An 18,008-nucleotide genomic window follows, 5' to 3' on the forward strand; every position below is an offset into this window, starting at 1 on the left:
CTGGCCCCTGGCTCAGCTCAGCTCTGTGCCACTGCCCTGCCACCTCTGGGCTCCAGTGTCACACTGCCAGCTCCCTCCTGGGGCATGGGACAGTGCCCACCCCAGCCTGGGGCAGGTGTTTTAAATGCCCTCAAAAAGCCAAGGGAGGCTCCAAAGTCAGAGACAGCTAAAAGGGGTGGACTGGACTTGGTAACTTGCCTGGAGGCTTTAGCAGCATGAATGGCAAGAAAGGTGGGAAGGAGATGGGAAGAAATGATTAGGCTGACATTAATAACAGGATCTGCTTCTCAGGGCTAAAATCTATTTGGATTCCCTCCAGTTCCTCCGAGGGAAACCATGGAAGCTTTTATTGTTCATAAAAGTTGCGACTAAATTCAGACTGTATGAAGCTTAAGGAAATACCTCTCAGAGGACAACCCTGCTAAAAACAAATGAGGTAACTCCCTTCCTCTTCTCTGCTTTTCTTGGGGCCTCCATTCTTCCTTGGCCAACACTCCAAGCTGTCCATCAGCCCATCAGCTCCTGGCTGCTCCAGTGCCTCCAGCACTGCTATCTGTCTGCCTGGCTGCAATTAGCAATGTGTCACTGATTGTCTGGGCTGCTTCTCAGGGAGGCAACGCTGGGAACTGCTTTTATCTCCAGCCTGAATTAATACCTGCCTGCCAGAGATCAGCATGGAAATCAAAGGGCCAGATCAGGGCACACGGATGGACAAATTGAGTAAAGCAGGAGCAAACCCCTGCCTTGTGTGTGTGCTAATGGGCAGCTCAGGCTGGGGGAGCCGGGAGGATTGAGCTCTGTGGATGCTGGGGATGAAGTCAGAAAGGTCCCTGTAACAATAGCCCCTTCTTGGTCAGTGTGTCTGTTCCCTGTGTGTCTTGGAGCCATGTCAGCGAAGCAAACAGATTGGGAACACATTTGCACTCCCCGCAGCAGCACAGCAGCCAGCCCTGACACAGAGCAGCAAGCTGGGCTCTTGGCTGCTCCTGCCTCGGTGCCAAGTTTCCAGCTCTGCTCAAAACCTGTGCTTGAGCCTGAGAGGACAGGCAGGGCTGGGGAATGCTCAGCTCACAGAACCTGGCAGCTGCAGGGCAGGGGAGCCAGGCTGAGCTCACCTGCGCTGCTCTGATGCTCCCCAGGTGACACCAAAGCTGGCACAGTGGCTCTGCCCTCCTCATGGCCACGCTGGAACAACAGGAGCCCACAGAGCACACAGATGCTGCACAGGGCCTCGTCCCTGTGGCAAGAACTGCCTGCAAAAGCTTCCCCCAGGCCTGCAGGAATCCCAGGAGCCCTGGATTTCTCTCCTGACCTTCATGTACACATTCCAGCACATGGCACTTAACCTCTGATGCTCCTGTGAAATCGCAGTGCCAGCGTTTCACGGATGAGTGTGCTTCCCCTCGCATCTGCCCCGGCATCAGATGCTGCCAGCACCTCTCTCTCTCTGCTGGCTCTGCTCCCAGCTGAAGGACAGACAATAGGCATTTGAATCCAGCCTCCACTTCCCCTCCCAGCAGCCTGGGGAGATGGCATATCAGAGACAGTGCTGAGAGCAGCTCCTGCCAGCCAGCCACAGGTCTGTCCTGATCCCAGCCTCAGCCCCAGACCACTACCGCAATGGTCACTGGGCACCCCCACCTTAAAGATTCTCTAGTTCCAAGTCTCCTGCCACGGTCAGGGACACCTTTCACCAGACTAGGCTGCTCAAAGACCCCCATCCAACCTGGCCTTGAGCAATTCCAGGGATGGGGCATGCACACTAGGGATGGGGTGTGCCCAACTGACTTTGGATGCTGCTGGTTTGTGCCTCCATTTCCCAAGCTGTGGGGTGAAAGGGGCTCCTCTCTCTTACAGGCAGGAGGCAAAACTAACCATGTTTAGATACTGCAGTGGTGTATAAAGGACCATGGGCTGGGAGCAGTAACAGGAATCATCAATAAGAAAATAAAGTTACTTTTAATAGTGAAGTAAGCCACAGTACAAGCAGGGTGAAATTTCTTCAGAGTTCAATTGCATCAAAGCCTGAATTTCAATAAGGGTTGTGATAGAAACATTATGGGTATATTTTGTTTTGGCAATTAGCAGTGAAATGGAAACTAAACTTGCTCCCACATCACAGTTGAAGGCCAGTGGACTAAGTCTGACCTTCTGTAAGGTATAAAGTTTAGTATGTCAGTCACTGTTTCCTCTCAAGCCTTGCAGCTTAAAACTGACCAAAGTGCAACCTCCAGAGATTGCAGTCTGCACTGGCTGCAGGAGACGCTACCAATGCTCCCAAAGGTCAGAGCCCTTCTGTACGAGTGAGGAGGCCTGGCTCAGGTCACAGCAATTGTCACTGGAGCTGGAGGAGGAGGTGACCACCTCTGTTTGCAGAGGAGTCACACGCTGGGGCTGCAGCTGGTCTCACATCAGCGCCTCGGTGGCCTTGGCCAGGCAGGGCAGGGGAGGGCAGGGGCAGCAGGGGCAGCTAGCCAGGCCAAGGAGCCTTCTCTCAGCACTGTGCTGCTGCTAAAATGGACTGCATCACCCTGCATCCCCAACCTGCCGGCCACAGCACCGGTCACAGAGCTCTCCTGGACCTCTCTGCCCTGCCAGCTCACTGGAGACACACTGGCCACCTCCTGCACCTCTCCTGCTCACTCTCAGGAGCATCTATCTGATCCAGGTTCCACCTGCAAGAGGTTCAGCCAGGGTCTGGTGAGAACTGCCCTGGATTCTCCTGAAGAACCATCTTCCATCTTTCTAGAAGCAGCTCTGCCTCTGGAGCCATTCAGCCTGCTTGGCACCATTCCTGCTGCTTCAGAGATAACAACAGGGAGTGAGAAAAACCTGTCTAGACACCATTTACCTTCCATGGACTCTCACTGCCACATCAAAGCACCTCTTCAAACAAAACTGGCCAGGGAATTCTCCCCAGCCCTGCTGTGCCTGCTCCAGCCAGAGGCAAGGACTCATCTCATCAAGCTCCAGAGTTTATCTTTAATCCAGGCCCTTCTGACAACAGCAAGAGAGGGAGGATGAAAAATCTCATTACAGGCACATCAACAGGAGCCACCTGGCTCTACCCTACCCAGCTGGGGCTGCATCCCTTCTGCTCGGTGCCCAGACACAAGCTGAGATCTCACCTGTCTCCTGTGGGCAGGCTGCAACCCCCCAGCTCCTCTCCAAAGCTGCCACACACTTGTCACACTTGTCCCTTCTGCTCAGCTGCCTTCCCATGTGTGTGAATGCTGGGCAAGCTTGGCTGCAAGCTGGGGATCAGAGAACATCTCCCTGTGACACCCAAGGAGAGGGAGGTCAGCACCCAGCTCAGCACCAAGGCACCCAGCTCAGGGAGAGGCTCGGGATACCCTGAAACCAAGGAGAGAATTTCAGGTTTCTTGAGCAATTCAGAATTCAATTCTCAGTTCTTGAGAATTTCAGGTTTCTTGAGCACAAGTTCAAGTCCCTGCTGTGGGGAAGCACCTGGTGCTGGCATCGAGCACTGACCCCACGCAGCCACCACAAGAGCAGCATCCACCTCATTATTTTAATCAGGGTCCTTTGAAATCCCTCCTGTGCGAGAGACAGCTAAGAAAATCCCAGTCTGGCTTTATTCTGTCTCAGGCAGAAACAGCCTTTATTTAGCAAACTGCTGCTAACAGCTCTGTCTCATTAGTCAGTGTTTAGGGAAGCAGGCTGCAATTGTTCTGAAGTCTGGCATTGCAGAAAGAGCCTTGATAATGAGGTCTGCAGGAGACGATTCCTCCTGACAGCCCCACAATGACCTAGAAATCCTACTTAATTCCCTGTCAGGGAAAAGTGCTGAGTAACAGCGAGGTGCAGAGACACTGGGGGCTGATCCCAGAGGTTGCTGCTCACTCTTGGGGCTGCCATGCAGGTCCAGGGTGGCAGAGCCAGCCCTGCCCAGCTGCAGCAGCTCCCCAGAGAGAGCCTGAGGGGCAGGGACATGGGGTTTGCTGTGGGAAGGTTGGTAGAATCATCTGGAGACACTTGGCATGTAGATAACACAACAGGAAAATCAACAGCAGCACCTGGATCTGGGCTTCCCAGGGCATGAGGCACTGCCTCCTCTGGATTGTACTCACCTGCAAACTGTGCCAAAGCCCTGCCAAGGAACTCAAACAGCTCCACTTTCACCTCTGCTCTAGGTCTGGCATGGCAGAGCCTGTGCAGGTTCCTGCTGTGGAGCACCTCAGGAGCTGCACACAAGAGCAGACTCTGGGCAAATTGTTAGAGTAGCCCTCCAGCATCTGAAGGCAGCCTAGCAAAAGGAGGCAGATGAGCTACACAACGGCACGGAGTGGTAGGAAAAGTGTGGATGGCTTTAAAACCTGCAGAGTATATGTTTCCTTTGGATATGGGGAAGAAATTCCTTGCCAGGAGGGCTGTGAGACACTGGGACACGTTGTGGGTGACCCATTCTTGGAACTGTTCAAGGCCAGCTTGAATGGGTCTAGTGGAAGGTGTCCCTGCCAGTGACATGGGGGGTGAAATTAGGTGAATTTAGGGTCCCTTCCAAACCCAACAATTCTATTATTCTGTGGTAATATTCATTCTGTGCAGTAGCAGTAACTAGTTGAAGATAGAAATAACAGACTGTTCATTCTGAGAAACTGCTATCCAACGAGTTTAACTGTTTGGGTCTCACATTTATGTTCCATTTAGCATTACTATATCTAGTAACAGTCCTAGCGCTTTATCATACACACAAATATTTTATCATTTTTAACGTTTCTGACATCTGAGAACAGGACATGGGACACACAGTGTGTGCCCTGAGGTGCTGGGGAGCATCTGACACGTTCTGCCCCAGCTGCTTTTGCCCCATTCCCTCGGAGGAGCAGGCAGCAGGCTGGGGCAGGCTCAGCCCATAGACACCCCACTTTCAAGTGGTTTGTTCTGCACAAGCAGCACATGGACATGGCCAGAACCTGTGGGCTGGGTGGCCCAGGGCCAGCTGGGCCAGAAGGTGAGGCAGGGGGTGTAGCAGGAATGTGGGCTGCATGCTCCTGAAGGGAGGCTGGAGACAGGTGGGGTCGGAACCAGAGGATACAGTCTAAAGCTATGGCAGGGAAGGGACAGGTTGGATATTAGGAAGAAATTTTTCACTGAAAGAATAATAATGCTCTTCCCAGGGAGGTGGTAGAATCACCATGTCTGGATGTCTTTGAAAAAAGACTGGACATGGCACTTGGTGCTATAGTCTGGTTGAGGTGTTAGGACATAGGTTGGGCTCGATGATCTTAGAGGTCTCTTCCAACCTCATTATTCTGTGATTCTGTGACACAGCTGACCCTGAAGACCACCCCCAGCACAGACCCCCACAGGCATGTGCTTGCCACCTGTTCCAGCCAGCAGACAGGGGCTAAGGCAGGAATTCTGGAGCTGAATGCAGGGTCTGTTCAGGAGGGGTCTGGAGCCACGATGGGCTGGGGGTGCTGTCCCAGCCCCTGGCACAGGAATGCAGGGTCTGTTCAGGAGGGGTCTGTCCCCATATTGTTCTGGGGGTACCCCTGGCTCAGGAATGCAGGGTCTGTTCAGAAATGCCCCCACGTTGTTCTGGGGGTGCTGTCCCAGCCCCTGGCACAGGAATGCAGCTCAGCCCATCACGTGCGGCGCTGTTTAAAGCACAGCCCAAATGTGCAAAGGACTGCTGCAAAAAAAAAAAAAAATTTAAAAAAAAAGTGCAAATGAAATCACCAGCCAAAACAGCGTCTAGAGACAGCCCCAGCCAAGTCCCTCGAATGTCAGCAGCAGAAGGAGGGCTCAGAAATGGAGAACCCAGCTCAGTCTGCTGGCACACACAGAGAATCTGCCTCAGAAAGACATATGCTGAGAAGGGAAGGCCCAGCTTTATTTTACCAGCCTCTGTTGCCACCCAAGATGTGCTTTAAAACTGCCTTGCAAAGTAGGAATTAAATCCAAAGGTGCCTATGCATCTTCCTTGCTGTCATCCCCTTATCAGTTATCTCCAGCCTGCCCTGAGCCAGAAGATGAAAGGATCCCAACACCACTTATCTTCCCATTTAAGAACATGCTTAAAAGCTTGCTCTTAAAGAGCAGGACACTCAAGCCTGGGGAAGCAGCTGTAAATTCTGCAAATGGGCTTCCTTGCATGTCTTTGAGGGAGCTCCTGCTTCTCAATGAGGGGACCAGATACCATGAGGAAACTTAGGAGGGCGGAAAGAGAGAAGCCTTGATAGCCAAGGGAGTCTTTGCCTCATGTCCAGGACATGGAGCTAAGTGACAATTTCTCATGATACCATGAGGAAATTCAGGAGGGAGGAAAAAGACAAGCCTTGATAGCCAAGTAAGCCTTTTCCTCATGTCCAGGACGTGGGGCTGAGTGACAGATGTGAGACTCACAGCATGTGTGCCTCACAAGTGACCGCGGACGAGCCAGGAATTGAAAAGCTCTTGGGAAACATGGAAGCAGCCAGAATTTTGGCACATTTGTCACTCCAAAACCAGGCTCTCCTCGGGACTGTGCAGTGTCATGGCCAGCAAAGGTGAGGGATGCCCTTGCAGGCTGCATCCAGCCCTGCTCCAGGACCAAGCCACAAGGCCAGGACCTCTCCCACACAGCCCCGTGTCTGAATTTGACCCTCAGCTCCCCCCTTTGTAGAGCTGCTTGTAACCACAGCGAACCTGGCTCCAGCCAGCTTTTGTCATTTAATAGCTGAGTCAAACTGTCAAAAGAGCCAAAAAGGATCTGTTCCAAATATTTGCAGAGAGAGGAGGATCAAGGGGCCAGCAGCAGAACAGCAGGAGCCTGCCCAGGCAGGGAGAACAATCCCCATTGTGGAGCAGCAGCGGGATGCTGGTGGGCGATGGGCACGCCTTGGGACGTGGGCAAAGAGCCCCCAAAGCCCCCAAATCCTCACATATTCAGGGATAAACTGGAATCTGGAGTCCCCTCTGTTGGGATGTCACTCACTTGGGGACACCAATTGTGGTTATTAATTGTTGGGGTGTTGTGAGGGTCCCCAGGATGAGGTGGGAGATGAGAATCTGACTCCAAGTTCTTAGAAGGCTGATTTATTGTTATATATAATATATAATATATAATATATAATATATAATACATAATACATAATATATAATATATAATATATAATATATTATATATTATATATTATATATTATATATTATATATTATATAATATCATATCATATTCTATTCTATCAAAATTATATACTAAAACTATACTAAAGAAAGAGAAAGGAGACATCAGAAGACCAAACAAGAATGGTAATAAAAACTCATGACAGACTCAGAGATTCTGACACAGCTGGCTGTGATTGGCCATTAATTAAAAAAAATTCACATGCTGGGTAAACAATTCTCCAAATCACATTCCAGAGGAGCAAAACATGGAGAAGCTGAGGCTTCCCAGGAGAAAACTCCTGGCGAAGGCATTTTTCAGAGAATATGTCAGTGACACCCCTCTGCCCCTGGCAAAGCCCCAGCCCTGCAGGGTGACAGCCCTGTGGCAGCTCAGCTGTTGGCTGGGAGGAGCAGTTGGCAGTGGGACAGGGGGGTGCTGGGGTGCCTTGGAGCTGCTGCCAGCCCCAGCACGGACTTCAAAGGGCTCCTCTCGCCCTGCCGTGTGGGACAGGACAGCTGAGTGCTGGGCAGGCCCACCAGAGCATTTCTGATGGCAGCACAGAGGGGCTGGTACCTGGTGTAAGCTCCTCTCTCTCGGGTTTTGGTTGATAATTGCTGCCCCAAGATGTGCAGGGTGTCTCTGCTTTGGCTCACACAGCTGAAGAACGAGTCTGGACTCTTCACTTTTCGGTCTTGAGGCTGTTTATTAATTCTTATCTATAAAATTTTCTTTCTGCCCAGCCGAGATCTGCTCAGCCAGGTAGCCACAGGCACTCTGGTCCTTTTATACTACAAACTACGTATAACATATTTACACTTAATTCCCAATACCCATCACCTGTGTTAGACAGTGCACTTCTACTCTAGACCAATCCCAAAGTGCCAACATCACTGCAGAAAATGGAGAACAAGAAGAAGAAGAAGAAGGAGAAAGGCTGGACATGCCCAGATTCCTCCATCTTGTCCCCATAACCCCCATACCAAAAATCCTAAAATCTACATTTTCACGCTGTGATTATTTTGTTATTACACTATTCAAACCTGTGTGACTTTCAGGTCCTCATACAAAGTTGGCAACTTGCTCCAATGGATCAAAATCAAATCCCCAGGTGCTCTGGGCTGTGTGCCAGGGTCTCTGAGCCCCCCGACGGGGTCCTGGCAACTCTGGACACCCAGAGGGATGCGCTGAGTTCCGACACTCTCCAGCAGGCAGAGCTCTGAGATTTATGGGATGCTGAAACCTGGCCAGAATGAAGGGAAAACTCCAGCTCCAGAAGATGTTTACCAACTCAAACAGCCAGCTCTGCTTGAGGGAGAGCCCACGAGGCTCAGTGGGCGATTACAGGGCACTCTGCCAGTTCAAAGGCATCTCCATCAGCTCTGAAGGAGATAAGGCATCTCCTCGCTGGGAAATCAGAGCAGCCCCATGCACATCCACCACCTGCAGCCTCAGCAGAGCAGCTCACAGCAAATAGGGAGGGAAAGCAGCACCTCCTGTGCTGGGTGGGAGCCTCTGGATCAGCGAGGAGATCCATGGTGGGTGAAGCCAACCTGTCCCATGGCTCGTGTCTCCAATCCCAACAGACACTGACAGGGGTGTCGGAACCCAGGACATCCCTCTGGCTTGAGACCCTGCCAGGGGGCTCAGAGACCTTGGCACAGAGCCCAAGCCCCCTGTGCCTTTGATTTTGACCCATGGGAAAAAAATGACCAACCTTATATGAGGATTTACAAGCCACGAAAGTTGAAGTAGAATGATAGTTAGTTTGTCACAGGGTGAAAAGTAGAATTTTGGGGTTTTTAGAATGGGGGCTCGGTGTCCCAAGATGGAGGAATTTGGGCATGCCTTGTCCTTCTTTCTCCTTCTTCCTAGCCTCCATCTTCTGGGAGATGGTGGCATTTTTGGATTGGTTAAGAGACAAACTGTCTAACATAGGCGATAGGTATTGGGAAATAATTGTAAATAAAGTACACATAGTTTTTAGTATAAAAAGATAACACCACCCTGAAGGTGGACACTGTGCCATGGACTGACCTGCTGAACTGACCTCAGCAGGTCAGAGAAAGAATGTTACAGATAAGAGAAAATGAGAAAAAAATAAGAGAAAATAAGAAAATAAGAAAAAAATATTATTATAGAGCCTAAACGACCTTGAAAACCAGACCCGAAGAACCCTGACTCCTTCTTCAGTTGCCAAGCTGGGAAAAGAAACTCTCTGACACACCTTGGGGTCATCCTGACCACAGAGACAGGGGTGCCTCACTCCTTCCACTCTGCTGGGACCCAAACACCTCAACAGCTTCTTCCAAGGGCTCCACAGGCTGGGCTGGAGCAGAGCTCCAGAGCACAGAGCTGGGACTTCCCTTTCCAAGATGCCCAGGACCCCCCTAGCACAGAGCGGATGTTTTCCAGGCTCTAAAAATAACCAGCTCCAAACACCGTGGTGGGCATGAAGAAATATTTATCTGCAAGCTTTTTGCTGGAGATCAATATGGAAGAAAAAGATTAAAGCAAAGATTTAAGTGTGTATTAAAAATAGCTGTTGATAAGTTCCCTATGAGGGGATAAAAGCTTTTTTTACAGGAACAGCGAGAGCTGCAGGACTTTGCAACACCTTCCCTGCCGTGTGAGCTGCAGGAAATCATTCAGGAGAGTGTCAGCAGCCAGAGCCTCAGGAGGAAGTCCATTAGCAGGCAGCAATTCCTTAATGGGCCCTGGGGTACGTGGGAAAAGCTGCTGTGGACACAGGGGCTCCTTCCAGCACCACAATCACACAGCCAGTTATCATCCCAAACACTCCTCATCTTTATGGCAGCCTCAGAGCACCATGGATTCATCTTTTGGGGAGCTTCCAGTGAGTTTTTGCTTTTTATTTCTCTTTTTTTTTTTTTTTTTTTTTTTTTTTTTTTTTTTTTTTTGTCAGCCCCCAGCAAGTGAACAGAAGCTGTTCTGTAAGGCAGGTAGCAGCAGCAACATCCATCAAACCTCTGTTTTCCAAGGATAACATCCCGGCAAAACAATAAATGCTGTCTCCACGGGTGGTTTTTGGGGCTGAAAGATCTTGTCCATTTAGAGACAAAATCATTAAGTTCTCTGCTGTGCAGCCACCTCCACTCCAGGTCTGAGAGAGCACGCAGCCACCCTGGAGGGATGAAAACTGGCAGGAACCTTTCCAGTGGGAATAAAAAGCAGGACTGCTGTGCGCAGCTCTGTTAAAAGGTAAAAAAGAGCTCTCCTCCATGACCTTGCTTGCCAGCCTTATTCCATGTCATTAATGAAACACAACTCCTGGCTTCCTTTGGATACGTGGGATTTTCATGGGCTCCTTCAGCTCCTTCATGGCTGCACATCTTGAGATTTACTGGGTAAGAGTGTCAAAAATGGCAACTTAATTAGATGTCTCAATGGGAGAGGGCAGGGAAGTCAGGTGCTATCAACAGACCTGAAATTTTAAAAGTATTTTACTCCCACCCTTCAAAACAGAGCCTAAAAGTGTCCTGATTTACGTCCTCTCTGTCAAATACTGGCCACTTATATAAGAAATTGCCCAAAGTTTATTAAGGCGAGGGATTTTCAGAGGAGGTCACGGGCATTAGAAACCCAGCCTAGTAATAGGAACAAAATCCCCTTAGATTTCAGTGGATTTCTCCAGCTCAGCAGAAAATCTTACCTAGGCCACCGAAATATATTTTTAATAGCGTGATTAAAAATCTTGAAATACTGCTGAACATCGTCCACTGCTGCCTTTCAGCCTCATGCCAAAGATAGAGTTTTAAAGCTCAGTGTCTTCAAATGAGCCAGCTGTGCCCAAACAAATTAAGAGGGTTCAAAAAACCTGCTGATCTCACATTTATGTTGTAATAATCAGGTACATTGAAAGGAGTCGGTTCCAGCATGTTCTGGCTTTAACTCTGAAATCCCTGGGATTTATGACTTAAAAAAAAAAATAAAAAAAAAAGAAAGAAAAGAAAACCTTAAGCATTATCTGAACACAATTTAATTTCATCTATTGGTGCTCTGAAAAACCTTCATTTCCCCTTGTAACTGAGTCTTAAGCCCTGTGCTCCAGCCCATGAGGGGCACCACAGAGCCCAATACCTGGGATTATTTATACTGACAAGCGATTCTTGCATGACAGAACAATCACCATTAATTTTTCGAGCTTATCTGAAGTACCTGTGGGCTGTCAGGTTACAACATGCATGTGCCTTAGCTTCTCTTTGATTAGTCAATGCCAGCCCAGAGCTGGCTGGACTCTCATCTGACAGCATTTTACAGGCAAATTCATGGGAATCCGACCCAGCTGTGCTCTCAGGAGCTGGAGAAATTTCCAAAATACTTGGTGTTTTGGGGGCTTTTTGGGTTTTTTTGTTGGTTTGTTTTTGGTTTGTTTTTTTGGTTGTTTTGTTGTTGTTGTTTAGTTTTTTGCTTTGCCTTTTATTTGCCTTTTTTTGTTTTGGTTTGTTTTTTTTTTTGTTTCTTTCGCTTTGCCTTTTTCGTTTTGGTTTTTTGGGGTTTTTTTGTGTGTGTTTTTTGGGTTTTTGTTTTTGTGTTTGGTTTGGTTTTGGTTTTTTGTTTTTTGGGGTTTTTTTGTTTTTTTTTTTTTGTTGTTGTTGTTTTGGTTAGTTGGTTAATTGTATTGGAGGGGATTTTTTTTGTTTTGTTTTGGGGTTCTTTTTTGGTCAACTCCCATTTACAAATTTTGCTCCTGCCTCTGCTGCTCTTTTCTCTGCTTCTCTTTTCACCTTTCTCTATTCTCTGGTTTGGAACATGCACCTAAAGCAATTCCCTCCAATCCCCACCACAGCAGAGAAGCCCCTTTGACAAGACACTGAGGAACTGTAGAGGAGCTCCCTCTCCAAACCTCACATTTTACATATTGTTTTTTTAGTTTCTAAGACATTTGAAGGCCTGGCTGAGGATGCTGCTCTGAAGAACAGGGCTCCAGCTCCGTTTGCAGCTGTCCTGGTGCTGCCCTCGCTGTGCTGCACAGCTGAAGTCCTGCCCAGGAGCCACACAAAGCTCCCTCAGAGTGGCAGCAAGGCCACCAAAGGGACAGCAGGACCTCAGCTGGCTGTGCCTGAGCAGAAAACACCTTTAAAATACACCTCCCTCAATGCTTATCCCCCAAAGAGGCTGCCTGACCCCTGAAATGAGAAGGAGCTTGTGAGGAGTTGATAATCCCTGAAACCAGTGTTCTGGTGAAGGCCAAGACTGGACTCCATGATCTCCTCACTGTCCTCTTCCTCACAGATTTATTTTGGTGAACCTCAAGGAATGGACTCCATGAACTCTTCCCTTCCCGTTCCTCACAGATTTATTTAGTTGAAGGCCAAGAATGGACTCTATGAACTCCTCGCTCTCCTGTTCCCCACAGATTTATTTTGGTGAAACCCAAGAATGGACTCCATGAACTCCTCATTGTCCTGTTCCCCAGATTTATTTTGGTAAACCCCAAGGAATGGACTTCATTAACTCCTTGTTGTTCTGTTCCCCATATTTATTTTGGTGAACCCCAAGGAATGGACTCCACGAACACTTCCTGTTCCCCACAGATTAATTTTGGTGAAGGCCAAGGAATGGACTCCATGAACTCCTCACTGTCCTCATCCCCACAGATTTATTTTGGTGAAGGCCCAGAATGGACTCCATGGACTCCTCACTGTCCTGTTCTACAGATTTGGAGAAACCCATGGACTCCATGAACTTTTCACTGTCCTGTTCCTCACAGATTAATTTTGGGGAACCCCAAGGAATGGACTCCATGAACTCTTCACTTCCTGTTCCCCACAGATTAATTTTGGTGAAGGCCAAGGAATGGACTCCATGAACTCCTCACTGTCCTGTTCCCCACAGATTAATTTTGGTGAAACCTAAGAATGGACTCCATGAACTCCTCACTGTCCTGTTCCCCACATTTATTTTGGGGAACCCCAAGGAATGATGAACCCCATGAACTCGCTGTCCTGTTCCTCACTGATTTATTTTGCTAAATGGCCACAAAAAAAGAATTGAAACTCTCCAAACCACACCTCTCCCCTTAGGTTATTCCTGTTGGTGCTCTGAAGGGTCACAAGCAAACAAAGACCCGAACTTTCCAGCCAAAAAAAGGTCCAGTTTTTATGCTATTATTATTTATTCTTCTGAAAAGTGAAACCGCTGGTTTCCAGCAGGGAGCTGGAGCGCTGTGACCCAGCAGGTATTTCCTCTGCCCCAAGCACAACTCTTGCCAGAACTGCACCCAAGCAGCAATCCAGGCCCTTTGGGGGGAATTTCAGGCCGTGTCCAGGACATTCATTAGCGCAATTAAAGCCATTAGCTGGTTCTGAGGCCATGCCTGACTCAGCCAGGACTGGGGTTTGTGCACACGCCCTGACTCCTCCACCTCCCAGGAGCGATGTTCAGCGCTTAGCTGGGGTTTGATGCTGTCTCACAACAACATGATACTCCCTGGGGGCTCGGGGGGAAGGCAACCAGCCCTTATCAATCAGGAGAAGACGCTGCAGCTCCGATTCCCGTCGATGGAGAAGCCAGATTGAGAATGTAATTACCCTAATTAATTTTATATCTGGAACTCATCTCCTTTTGCAGTTTCCAAGCAGGCCACCGGCTTTTTTTTTTTTTTTATTATTTTTTTGCACAGAACAGTGGTTTTATCTTGTTGAGGGGCATGCTGGCAACACAAGCTCTTGTTGTGTGAGACAAGGACTCTTGAGGACTCGGGATGCTGCTGGCCTGTGGAAATCTTTGCCTTTGCTAACTCCCTCCCACCACTTCAGGCGGGCTCCATAAGGAGTTCACGAACCTTCTCCGGATCATCGGGGCTTGATGCAATCAACTGTGAAGCATTAGCTCTAAATATACAACTGGGAGGCCAGTTCTGCTTCAACACACAAACACTCATGGCAGAGGACGAGCCAGCAGCCAGCCCAATTTGCAAGAGAAACTTAACTAATAATCCAAGCAAGCTGCAGGGGAAGCAGGAGTGAGTGGGGGCCAATCGTTGCTGTGCCCTTTGGGGATGGCTAAAGTTAGGGGCAAACTGGCAGCAGGCCACCCCCAGCTTTTGTCCTTGTTGGTGGAGCTAAATGCAGCAGCTCATTCTGCTTTATTTACTTGTTTAGGTGATTTTTTGGCAACTCCAAGCGTGTCCCTGGTGCAAATCCTCTGTGTGTGGACGGATAATTGAAAAACAACAGCAGCAGGCCAAGAGACCCAGCATTCAACTTGTACAGGGAAAATAAACACTGAAAGAACCCAAGCTCACAAAGCAGAGCAACATCTCAGTCCACAGGCTAAAGCAAACACATTTTACTCTTTGGATCTCCTCGTGTTTCAGCAACCAAGAAATTCTCAGAAGCATTCGGGGCAAGAGGGAATGTGCTGGTGTCACTTTCTTTGTCAACAGCTGTAAAGGAGATGTGCATCCAACCACTCTTTGGTGTCCATGCCAGACCCTGCTTACCCAAAAAGGAACACCAAGCCCTCCCTAGGAATTTTTTGGAAGATGTTATTAAGCATCTGATTTTGGCAGGGCTCTCAAAGCCGTTTGTCCCGGTTTTTTACTGCCTGTTGAAAAGAAAGCGATACTACAAATACTTCCCATCAGAAAATACCAACAAGCAACTTATCATCGCTGCAAGGGAGCTAACAACATTTCCACCGAGTGGTTTTTGGCACTGACAGCTGACTCAGAACAGTTGTTGGTGGCTGGGACAGATGGACTTCATATATTAAAAAAAAAAAAAGGAAATGAGAACTTCTACTCCATAGATTTTAAAAAGCCTTTTGCGAAATCCAACCTATTACCAAGCCCTCAGAATTAAATCAAAAGGAGATTTGAATATAATGAGCTTTAAAACTTAAATGTGCCTGAGACTTGCCCATCTCTCCCCATCAAGGACTACAAGCTATCAGCACGTTCTATTTTCAACAGGAAATACTCGAGAGTTTTGGGAGGGTCTCCACAGCTCTGCCCTCAGCCCAGCCTGTGAAATCCTCTAAAATCCAAATATTTGTTTCCACGGGGAAGCTGGCAAGGAGGGAGAGCTGGAGGTGGAACTGAAGTCAGCCCCGCTCTCCATCAGCGCCACGAGAGCTTCCCCTGCTCTAATCGTGGCCATGGCATTTCCCTGATGTGCGGAACCTTTAGAGGCTTTCAGTGCCTAGAGCTGGGAATGCTCTGAACACTCCATGCTTCACTGGCTCCCCTTCCAAGGCAATGTTTTAAGGCCATGAGCAAGAACTGGGGTTGTTCTGGCAGCAGCACACAGCAGAGGCAAGCCCAGCTCGCAGCACTCGGAGTCAAAGCAGCACCTCAGAGTCCAGAGCAGGGATCTCAGCATCTTGGGAGCTTTGTCTCCTTCTTTTCATGCCTTTTTCTTTTCTCTCCCCCAAGTAATCAGTTGGCACAAACGCATCCTTCCAGTCACACTCCCGTCCCACTATCCAGCACCAGCCCTGCAGGCTTCAGTGCATGTCTAATTTCATGTGCTGCTGGCAGCATAACCCCCTTTTAGTGGGGTGCCCCCAGCACCTCAAGTCAGGCGTGGTGGAAGAACCCTTTTTATTCTCAACCTCACTCTGCCCAATCTTTTGGGCTTGTGACCCCAAGTTCAAACATTACTGGAAATCAACACAGGATGAGGCACTCTGAATTTAATGGAAAGCAAGGCCTGGCACCACTGGGCTCACTCACCAGGTAAATGCTCTCAGGCAGAGGTGTGAAACCAGTGGGGTTTGGCTGCTTTTAGCAACTATTCTCTGTCTGAAGAAACACAGAAATATCTGGAGTTTGCTTCCATTCCTCCTGTCTTTTAGGCCAGATTCAACAGGACACTTGGGCTCTGCTCACATATCATGGAAGGAAATGGGGAATCTTTCTGTCCTGCAGCCCCTCTGCCAGGGAAAGTCGTGTTAAATCTGTGGTTTTTCCCAATCAAAGGGAGCAGCTGAATCCAAAGCTAGCGCTGGGCAGACTGTGTGATGCTCTGGGATCAGGCACTCCTGATTCCTCCTGCTGAAGCTGTTTCTGCTCCAAACCACAGCAAAGCAAGTGAACACCAGAGTCTGGAGCGTGTGACAACCCTCTGCTTGTTGGGGATGAGTGTCAGAGTCATCTTCACACCCCTCCGCTGACTGATTGGGTAAATAGTGCCCAAACCTCACTTTACTTGAGACCCAAAGCGACTCTGCGAGCTCTCTGGAGTCACTGGAGGAGTGTTTTTTGTCCTTAGATAAACTGTTTGAAATATTTCCATTCACTGCCTTGAATGTTGACCCAAAACAGTGACTGGTGAGTGTGTACACGCTCAGCCCCGTGTATTTTGGTACTCAGCTGTAGGCTGGTTGTCAGCCTAACCCCACTCCACCCCATCCTCTCCTCCTGCCATCTGGGCAGAGGGGGGAGGACAACACGAGCCCACCGGCTGCTGTCCCCCTCCTCATCCCCCAGCTAATAATAGCCAGACAACAAATGAGCCCAAATTCATTCCTGAGCGGAATTAGCAAATGTTTTTGCAATTAAAACTGCAAACATTCACGCGGGGCCCCCCGAACAATAGGCGCCTGTGCCTGGTCTTGAATAGGCACCAGTGTCCTCCCTGCCTGCCTGCCGAGCCTGCACATTCCTGGCACCCTCAGCGCTGGAGCCGCTCCTTGCTGAGCTGGGTTTTGGGATGTTTCCCCCCGCGCTGTGTGCGTCCCACGCTCCCTGCAGCATCCGGCGGGTCCGTGCTGCCGGCTGGCCCTGGACCCGTGTGCTGGCCCGTCCCCATCCCGGCAGCTCCCACGCTGTCCCCGCATCCCCCCGCGCTCGGGCCAGCGCATCCCTCCCTTCCCTTCCCTTCTCCGGGGCCAGGCAGGGGCAGGGACGGGGACAGGGGCAGGAGAAGGAGCAGGAGCAGGGGAAGGAGCAGGAGCAGGGGCAAGGGGCAAGGGCAGGGGCAGCGCATCCCTGCCCTCCCTTCCCTTTCCCGGAGCCAGGCAGGGGCAGGAGCCAGGAACAGGAGCAGGGGCAGGGGAAAGGGCAGGGGAAGCGCATCCCAGCCCGTCCCCGGGATGGTGACGGGGTCAGCGCATCTCTCCCTTTCCCTGGGATCACAACCGGGGCAGCGCATCCCTCCTCCTCCTCCTCCCACTCCAGGATGGGGACGAGGGCAGCGCATCCCTCCTCCCTCCCTGTCCGGGATCCCGACCGGCCAGCGCATCTCCCCCTTTCCCTGGGATCGCAAGCGGGGCGGCGCATCCCTCCTCCTTCTTTCTCTCCGGGATGGGGACAGGGACACCGCGTCCCTCCTCCGTCCCTGACTCCGGGATGGGGACGGGAGCAGCGCATCCCTTCTCCCTCCCTGACTCCGCGATCGGGACAGGGACACTGCATCCCTCCTCCTTCTCTGAATCTCGGATCCGGACGGGGGGAGCGTCTCCCTCCCCGGCTCCGGGACAGGGACACCGCATCCCTGCTCCCTCTGTGTATCTCGGCTCCGGACGGGAGCATCGCATCCCTCCTCCCTCCCCTCTCCGGGCTGCGGACGGGGACAGCGCCCGGCGGTGCGGGGCGGTGCGGGGCGGTGCGGGGCGGTGCGGGCGCTGCCGGCCGGTACTCACCGAGCAGGGGCAGGAGCAGGAGCCGGAGCAGCTCCGGCCGCCGCAGCGCCATGATGGGGTGTGCGGAGCCGAGCCGAGCCTGCGCACTGCCCGGGCGGCGCCGGCCCGGGGGCGGGGGTGCCGCCAGCCCGGTCCCGGCTCCGCGGGGGCACCGGCCGGGGGCGGGCCCGGCTCGGCACGGCACGGCTCGGCACGGGAGGGGAGGGGGAACGCACCGCACCCGCGGGCAGGGCGCGGCCCGGGCCCGCGTGTGGGAGAGGGGATGGGCCCGCCTGGGGGATGGT

The 18,008-nt window shown here is 50.7% G+C and overlaps 1 protein-coding gene across 1 annotated transcript in view; it reads right to left on the reverse strand.

Annotated features, from left to right (window-relative positions):
• Positions 1–17,784, reverse strand: part of JAM3 (junctional adhesion molecule 3) — a 37,889-nt gene extending 20,105 nt beyond the window's left edge. The window contains exon 1 of the mRNA XM_054292852.1: positions 17,725–17,784. Coding sequence (XP_054148827.1) covers positions 17,725–17,776 — 52 coding nt within the window. The 5' untranslated portion in view covers positions 17,777–17,784. The remainder of the gene's footprint in view (positions 1–17,724) is intronic.
• Between the last annotated feature and the right edge of the window lie 224 nt (positions 17,785–18,008).

This window comes from Melozone crissalis, unplaced genomic scaffold (assembly GCF_028551555.1).
Source record: "Melozone crissalis strain CALT ecotype California unplaced genomic scaffold, PUWL_Pcris_2 ptg000120l_1, whole genome shotgun sequence".
Classification (NCBI taxonomy): Eukaryota; Metazoa; Chordata; class Aves; order Passeriformes; family Passerellidae; genus Melozone; species Melozone crissalis.